Consider the following 9700-nt stretch of genomic DNA (forward strand, 5'->3'; position numbering starts at 1 on the left):
TGGTCGTTGTATATTTGTAGGAAATACAAGGTGTAAGTCTTCTACTCGAAATATAGTGGAATACAAGACTGGACTCTTTTGTGATTAAGAATATTACTTCTTTTAACCGCGTCAATTATTTTATTGGCATATTGAAGTTTAAGGAAAAAATGGATTGTTTTAGCTGCATTTGCTTCCGTAAAACGTGCGGCGGGATTAACAAACCTTTGATTTGCAATATCCATAATCACAGATCCAAGCCTATATTCTGGTGTCGAAGAATCAAAAATTGGACTTTCCTTGGCCTTTTCAAGAAGACTATTTAAGTTTCAAAGGGACAGAGTCAAGTTTGGTGCGAATATGATTTAGACCTAACGGTTATTTAAATAAGGTAGAAATAATGCAAAAGAGACATTGTATACTGTAGGTTAATTGTAAGAGCAATGCCCATGACTACGTTTACGTCTCTGTGTATGGTTAAAAGGTCCGATCACATTTACATTGTTACAATGTGGACTGGAAAGTTTTCCTACACTATCGACACTGTCATTACATCCATAGTGAAAGGCTTTCCCTAGTTTTCTAATCCAAAATTCCTCTCGTTGTCTACGGAAAGGTATACTCAGCGATGGCATATTTGGGTGGTGATAAATCTTTTCGAGAATTCTAACTTTCATTGACAAAATAGAATGACCAGGTAAATGAAAATGTTTGTATTAAAGTTGCTGACCACCATGATTTGAAATCGATGACCTGATATTCTTTCTGATATTATGTGATCCCTTGGTTTCACCAACATAAATAAGTCCACAGAGATTACATTCTATTTCATAGACACCATTAGAAGATTTGCAGCTCAGATTTTCCCAAGTTTTGGAATAGAAGCTCTGTCCAGTAAGATTACTGGTGAAAGAAGTGTTAGTTATCAAAATGTCATAGGTTTTACAGTTTTGCACAGAACATTTTGAAACAGAAGACATGGGATCGGAAAAGGAATTATCAAATATATCTGTAATAGAAACCTTACATTCTTTCAATATTTTGTATGATATATTGGTTTTATACCAAAACTGAAAATCTGAAGACTCTACATATGACATATGTTTAATATCCCTGAGGATTAAACGAAAGAAGAATACATACGAGAAGTATGTACCAACAGTTAAAAAGTTATGCTCAATGTAAAAGTGTGGGGTTTTTTTGTAAAAATAGATGAAACTCAAAGGTCAAAAGTTCGAATTTGATGGTACCAAAAAAAGGTCATATCATAATGCATACACCAGTGAAATATGAAATCTATAGCAGCATCCACCCAAACGTTATGGGCAAGATTAAAGTTTTTGCGGACATACAAACAGACAAACAGTCAGCCAGACAGACGGACGGACAGAGCTAATACTATATACCCTCGAATCTTAATTTACGGAGGACATAAAAAAATCGATATATTTTAATTATAATTAGACATAGTCTAGATGGTAGAATTTCATGCTATAGTTTGGAACGCGATTTAAAAGAATATAAAAAATAAATTATCATTTTAGTAACAATACTACGGTGTTCATTAACTTAACGTCACTAATAAATCAATATTCAAAAACGTTTTTACTCCTCTTCATTTTTTACAAAATAGAAAAAAACGAACATAAATACAAGAAAACGCAAAGAAATGTATCTATCTTGATATAGATAAATTAAAAGAAATCAGGGTACAAATTTCAACTTCTCTAATAATGGCAGTACTTAACTAAGCGCTTTTGCTTTACTGCAACATGAGCCCTTGGGGATGACTTTATAATATATATTGATGCTAATAAATATCCTAATTGATTTTCAGATCCAGTTTGTCTACAGGGCAAGTGAGTACATAAAACATTTTAAGTCAAGAAAATCTATTTTTTAACGAATGAAACTGTTAAAAATGAGTAAATGATTCATGATAAAGAATGAGTTGTATAGAGCTTAATAATTTATAAATACCTTAATTAAGTTAATTAACCTTCACACAGTGGATCATAAAAATACTGTGTGTGATGGTAAGTTGGCTGAATGGACCACGGCTGCGTAAATGAGGGAGCCGAAGCAACAATACACTGCCTTGTAATGGCATCCCAAGAAATGTGAACCCTGGGCACAGATGTCCACTGACTAGTCCATACATGAACTTAAAAACATTTGTATTGATGCAACTGGGCTTGTAAATACAACCTGAAATGAAAAAAAGGTGTGACCACATATACTTGTCTCTATATATAATAGAAAAATCTTAAATAAAAATAAAATATATATATTAATATAAATAAAATAAGAAAGATGTATAAATTCATTGAAACTGAGAAGTAAATGGATATATATTCACATACATTGATATATATTAAATATACTGGAGTATTTATCACGTTCCACTGTAGAACGGCAACAAAATATATAACCGTCTATCCTCGTAAAGACTGTGGTTGAATGAACCAATTGTTCATGATGATAATTTATTCGCAGGAAAGCTAACAGGTAATCAATATATACTAGTAAACAGAACTGGGCGTATCAGAAATGGTCGAGTAAGACAAATGAAGTAAACATAAACGCACGCACATTGGCATTTACACACTGACACACAAACGTGAACGCATACAACATATATACAGACTACAACGTAACAAACGAAATATAACGAAATACAACTGATCTGTAAATCATTTTAATAAACTATTCATAAAACAAATATCAGCCCAAAATCAATCAGCCCACAATCTGCTAGTGTCTAGAAAAAACGTTTGGAAAACTAAATGGAGCAGACACTAAGACAGTCAGGGAGACTGGTCTCGGAAACGGTGGTCCCCGTTTTACAACCATTTTTTGTCTTTCATTTAAAAAAAAAACTTATTAAGGCTGACAACTTAACTTTCATATATAGACAAGTACTTTCATCATTCAATATCTTTATGGCTTGTGTATTCACCTTAAAACTTAAATGCAAGTAATTGTTTTAGACTTCTCACGTAAAACCCTTAATAAAAAGTTTTTAAAAGTGATTTTTTCAACTAGGTAAATTACTTTACGTGTACATGAATTGTACATGAATTTTTCAACTAGGTAAATTAGCACAACCAAAAGAAATGGTAAAATCAAGAATTAGCGCTACACAAGCCCGTGTCACAAGTATATATTGTACAGAATTATTATATGATTTCCTAGCGGTATTCATGAATTATCTCATTGTTTTGTGCGCCAAAGCCACTAAAATATGAAACCCGCTTTTTCAAGTACACAAACTGTATTGAAGGGGTTTCATCTTTTTGACATTATTTAAAACAAAAGGGTTCACATTTAAATCTTAATATTTTTTCGTCGCTCAGTGTGTAGACATGTCAAGATAGCGAATTTAGAATATGAAATGACAATGTTTAAAATGTTTACTTTTTTTGTGTAGTTCTGTTGTGTACGATGCCGATCTCTCATCTCTACCGTGGCTATATATAGGCGTGTCAGTTGGAGTACTTGTCCTTCTTCTTGTCTTCAGGTAGTATCTTTTGTGTGCTACAGAAAGAGAAGATCACGTGAGAACAAATTTGATTACTTAGATTAAAAACTTGTAAAGTGTTTCTATAGATTAAGGTATATAAAAAAGTTTTTTTCCTTTTGACGTTTCATTCACAAATGATATACTCAATCTGTGACAATTTCCATTGATTCCAATTGTGACCAGTATAATAGCAGACTCATTTTTGTATTTATATAAAGCAGAATGTATTTTAAATCCTAAACAGAGAAGACGAAAACACTTTTGTCCTTCAACTCGACATGTCAGTATCGGTATAATGACTATATTATCAATAAACAATAGTTAGTTCAATTCAAAAGGTGAACACGAGATATATTCCAGAGAGTCTAGGATAAAGGTTATCTCACTCAGAATTTGATTTATCTGTTTCATATTTGAATACTTTATTTGAAAAAAGGACTTTAATGGTTACCTAACAACAAACCTTTATGATAAACGTGATTACCTTAACTTTTCGATCGTCAACTTTCTTTATTTATGCAGCAATATACCTTCGTCACCCTCACAGAGTTTATATATTTTAGTTCATGCGATACGCTCTATATACGATTGATTTCTAAAACGAGGCAATAAACAAGTTTCCCTCTTTAAATAGTTATATCTCCTACAACACTGTGTAGAAACGGACTAGGGTAAAGTGTGTTACCCTAGTCCAAGATGGCGAAAAGCAAATACGCTTATTCGATTATTTTGTACTTAGTTTCAGCGTTATACAGACTTGTATTATAAATTTTGTTGTTAAAATTGAATTATTTCGTACAGAAGAACACAACTATTGCAAAAAGTCGGCATGACATGCGCTGTTTAAAGCCAGATTGCGAATACAAAATTTGAGCATGATTAGGGTAAAGTAAATGTTTGACTAGGGTAAAGATATTCTGAGCTTTTTGGGTGACTAGGGTAAAGTACGTGTAAAATATTTTCCTTTTTTCAGGACCCTTAAATTCCTATTTCGAGGGATGTTTACTTCTTCTAGGCAACTGATCCTACTTTTTTTTATTTCCAGGGATCCGTGTTTTATACCCCGTCCACAGATTTCTATTGTTTGTAGTTTTAAGTGATAGATCAGTGTTTGTTATCCTACCTTTTTCATTGAGCAGACTCGACACACACTCTGAGCCTTTTCATAAAATCATTGCACAAAACACTATGAAACGGAAAAATTCTGATTTTAAAATGAACCAAGAGCAATGGCAAATTGCTACTTCTTGCAGCTAGTTTATGATCCTATTTATAGACATGATATAGCAAAATGAGTAGGAAAAACAACACTCTTTTGATTTAGATGCGGCGAAAATATTTTCAAACATCTACAGATCAATTATTTAAAATTATAAAGAAAGGGGGAGGGGGCGATTTTATTTATTTATGTATTGTATTGACGTGTGCATAATGGCCAAAAATGGGGGTTTTGTAGTATTCTTACACTGAAACTATGATCGAGAAACGATTCGGATAATTATCATTGCTGTATCTACTAAGGTAACTGGCAAAGCATTTCTTCGAGAGAGAAAATAAATCTATATTTGGGGTTTTGATTCTTAAAATTTCTGTATGCAAGGTGTTTCTTTAAAGGTGTTTTTTTTTTTGACAAGTTGAACACCTGTGAAACGTTTCTGATTTTGTAAACAGGGCACGAACATTTTTTAATGTTGAAGTTCACATCACTGAGTAGACTGATAATACTGGTGAATTGGTTTTGCTTTCCCACATTTCTACTATATTTTTTCTCGATTGTAGTTTGAATATATATTATTAACCACAACAATTTCTTCACTTCTAATAAGTTCATGTATTAAGGATAAAATTTACTTTGCAAGGATGTATCAATTACACGCATCCTGAAATTTCTATAGTTTCAATAATTTCCAGATTTATAGAGTAAGTTTTTAAAATTACATTTCCTTGTGAAATGCTATAGTAACATAGGTAAAACTCCAAAGTCCGATGATGACGCCAAAGTGCGATGGTTTGTTGTCGCATATCAGTCATAATATTACGCCGAAAATTTTAGAAAACAATTACATCAAATTTGTGTCTAAGCACCTTTAAAGTTGCATAAAAGTATTTAAAACAGCACAAATAAAAGCAGTAGTATTAAGTCTTTAAATAAATTAAGAACTATTCGAATAAAAAGTTCGCTTTTAAGTGGAGCCGAGGTATTGACTTCGACTACGTAATAACATCACATTTGTCGATGAAACATATGGAGAGAACGAACAGTATTTAAGATCAACAGTCCATAAAACAATTACAAAATAGGAGCAGAGCAAACACGGACCTCCAAAACATGATCGAGGGTGGGATCAGGTGCCATGAAGGAGCGAGCATCCCCTGCCAACCGTGTGCTCCTTGTTATCATCGGGAAATGACAGAAAAGTCCGTCGTCAATTCAGTGTATAAATAATGGACTAACAGTAAGTATGAAAAACGCCCGTCTGCATTTGACTCAATGATAAATTGTATTTGCTGACATGATCATTGTATCGACCATAGAACTTACGAAATGATGACTTCGAACGAGACTGCTGAAATTCTTGTTTTATCAACTTGTTTGTCTACGTTTTAGAAATTGTTCATACAAAGAGCATGCTCTTGCGTATCGAATCAACTGAGATACTAGTATATAAACTCGTTTGCAGGTGATGAATGTATATTAAATTGCAGCATAAGTAAGGGAAGTTGACGATGGAAAAGTTAAAGTCATCACGTTTATCATAGAGCTTGGTTGTTAGATTACCATCATAACGTCTTTTTCAATTAAAATATCTAAATACTAGTATGAAACATATATCTTAGACTCTGTGGTGTCTTTTTTCTCAAGCTCACCAGTATATATCGTATCGGTATTAGTATGGAAATTACCATGGTTAATTGACAATACGTCGTCAAACAAAACAAAACAAATAAAGAAAAATAAAACAAACTCAAAACCATTTTTTGTGGATATTGATACAGCTATGCCCATCATAATACATTGTCTAAAAATGTTTTATTTATATACATTTACTGTTATATAACCTTTTTTTAAAATAGAGATACGTACGTTGGACGATTAATTTTGCTTCCATGATTTATATGCAGGGTAAAAAATACTACCTTAAAAAGTAACAGCATTTGAATATTTTCTAGATAGCCTTTCTCAACTTATTAATTGTATAAAGCAGTTGTTCTGTGTACATTTAGTGTGTATAATAAATAACTTTACCCTAGTCTTGAAAAAACTTTACCCTAATCGTAAAGAAACAGTTCTTCGACTTTACCCTAATCTACGGCAAAACTTCGTGACGCGTTTTCTGGTTAATTACGCAGAGTTAAATGTAGTCTCCTTCTGAGCAAGAAAAACTGATGCTGCAAAACAAATTGGTGCAAAATAAAGTATGGTTTTTCATTAGTATTCACCGATATTTATTCATGGATATTTGAAGCGTATAAGCTTGTCGCCATCTTGGACTAGGGTAACGCACTTTACCCTAGTCCGTTTCTACACAGTGTACAAGAGGAATTTAATTTCTAGAATAAATGTTAAAACATTGAACAAACAGACATAATCGTTCAACGAACATATGATTAAAATAATCTAAAACAATTTTCATTTTAGAGGAAGCTTCTAAAGGAAAAGATGAACAGATTCCTTTATTATTCAAAGGTATAATTTAAAGTTTTAAGTACAGAAAACGTATATTATGAATTACGCAATTCAATGAAAACAAACCGTACAATGTCCAAGTAATTATTTTCTATAAATTATCATTTTTCGTCTAGAGACACCATTCTACAAAACATCTACTTTCCACGAGGCATGTGAATTTCTCAAAAACGATGGGAAAATTCTATGTTTCATAGGAAAATGGGGTTCGGGGAAATCGGCAACAGCTGAACAAGTTTATACGTCCTTTACTGAAAGGGAACCGGTTGTTATAAAGGACATATTGAATTTTGAAGTGAGTACTTGTCAGGAATCTGTCATCGTAGAGGAACCGTTACCCAGTGAGGACGTTCCTGACGTTGAAAGAAGTGATATTCTTAAAAGATTAATCACTTTATGCAAACGAACTCAGGAAACATATAAAAATAAAACATTTCTGATTATAACTTTCACAGACGAAGCTTGGAAAAATATTGCAAAGGAAATGCACAATTGTTCATTTACAATAAATAAATTACGTTCTTTTGGTTTGAATTGGAAGGATATTTCAAATGGAGAACGGATTCAGATCCTTCACACTATTTTCCAAGCTTACAAACGAGATACACCTTTCTCTACCGTTGAAAAAGTTGTCTTAAGATTTAAGAATTTGTACGTTGAATTCCCAGAGATCTGTACACTATTTTTAGATGTAGCGAATTTCAGACACATGATATTGTATTCTTTAATCGACCGCTACGTTATTTAGCCTCATATTTAGAAAAAATGTGTCTTGATTCAAACAAGGAAGAACAATTTCTTTTACTGGTGTATATGAGCGTTAATGACATGAAAATAGATATAAACAAATCGGATCAAAAGCTGAGAGAAATATATGAATCATGTGGTCTCAACAATATTGATTTAAAGTCGCTTTTACCGCCAGAAGAATTTGTAGTGAAAGAAACACCATCAGTCTATGTGTTACAGCATGGAATTATAAAAAGAATGTCACTCATAACTTTTGGTAAGTTTCATTTCTCGGAATTGCTAAAGTTTTCATCGAAGAAAGATCTGCTTGGCTGGATAAAACGCAAAAACACAAAACTTATAGCACCACTTGTAAAAGGTGCCAAGGAAGCATCAGAAATTGAACCAGTCCTTGAAATTAATGACGAGCAATGGAATGAATATCTTAAGAAAATAGAATCGGCAGCCAATCCGACTATTGAGATCTCGTGTAAAGATGAAATACCCCCCCAAGATACTAGCTGACATCTGAAACATGCACGTAAGAGGGTCATTCAAAAGATACGTAAACAATTGATATATGCTAATATATCTGACACTCGACGCTGAAATATTTTGGAAGCTTGCATTTTTGCGAGATGTAATCGCTGAAAGAAATATAGTCCAAAGGGTGTAGTGAAGAAAGTCAATTTGGGTTATTCATATGGAAAAATTATGTATACTTCATCATTGAATTAATGATCACCTGATTGTCACTATCTAATACATTCATTATTTTTGCGAATTGTTTTAAATCGTCAAAATGTAATGATCGATGATTGTTTTCGAAATTAAAAAAAAAATCATTTTTCCAATTCTTTGATCATATTCTAAACATGTTATGTCAAAAATCAAGTGTAACATTTACCAGTGCTAATAAGCCAAGTGTAATATTACCGTATTTTCCCATTTCAGAGGATCTTTTTACTTTTTCTGAAATTGGCTTAATTTGAATTAAAAGTTCAAAAGGAACCATTTTACCATTTTAAACTAATGATTTATTTATTTTATTTGTTTGTTTGTACCTTGTTTAACGTCCCTCTCAAGAGTTTTTCACTCATATGGAGATGCCGCTACTTGGATGTGAAGAGCTGCAAATTTTGACCTGTATGGCCATTTACTAGTGTTCAATCTTTATCATGCCAGCACCTACTGCGACACAAGACCTGGTTTGGTACAGTCTCATCCGAAGGACCGATCTCCACGTTCCACAGTGCGAAACGAACCCGCGACGTAAGGATTAACTCTTTACTTCGCTACTCTGGGGCAAACTCTCTAACCCTGATTTATTTTAACAAGTTGAAAGTCAAAATTACACGTCTTTACATTAGTACTTTGAAAAAATGCTAATGTTTTTAAATATACTTGATAAAGTATTCAAATTTCTTAAACCAAATTTTTCTAGCAAATGTCACAAGGGTACTGCAAAGAGGAGAGTCTCTCGCATAAAGGGTTTATGCAGCATTCAACATAGACCCAGCTGATGCGAATTACGTAACACCTGTAATGTTCATGTCAAACTAACAGATAAATAGAAACTGACATACCCATACTGTACACGCTCTCTTTCTCATCCTCTTACATACAGCCTAGCGCGTTACTACAAGTATTTCACCCTAACTCTGAGGCGATAATAAAGCTTCTCTTCAGATTTTCAAACTCAAAAGGAAGCATCAAATTTTCGTTCTGAATATTCCTCCACTTGCTTCTAAATCCATCCCACGAGTGCACCTGATGTAAAT

The 9700-nt window shown here is 33.0% G+C and overlaps 1 protein-coding gene across 1 annotated transcript; it reads left to right on the top strand.

The window, feature by feature from the left end:
• The first annotated feature begins 668 nt into the window (after positions 1-668).
• LOC134253538 (uncharacterized) lies at positions 669-9212 on the top strand. The gene is made up of 5 exons (XM_062736061.1): positions 669-676; positions 1817-1838; positions 3410-3536; positions 7143-7190; positions 7307-9212. The coding sequence occupies exons 1-5, from the start codon at positions 669-671 to the stop codon at positions 7936-7938; spliced, it is 837 nt and encodes a 278-aa protein (XP_062592045.1). The 3' UTR covers positions 7939-9212.
• Positions 9213-9700: the final 488 nt, after the last annotated feature.

The sequence above is a fragment of the Saccostrea cucullata genome, unplaced genomic scaffold (assembly GCF_032062105.1).
Source record: "Saccostrea cucullata isolate Sc308-1 unplaced genomic scaffold, CSIRO_AGI_Scuc_v1 ctg1521, whole genome shotgun sequence".
Taxonomy (NCBI): Eukaryota; Metazoa; Mollusca; class Bivalvia; order Ostreida; family Ostreidae; genus Saccostrea; species Saccostrea cuccullata.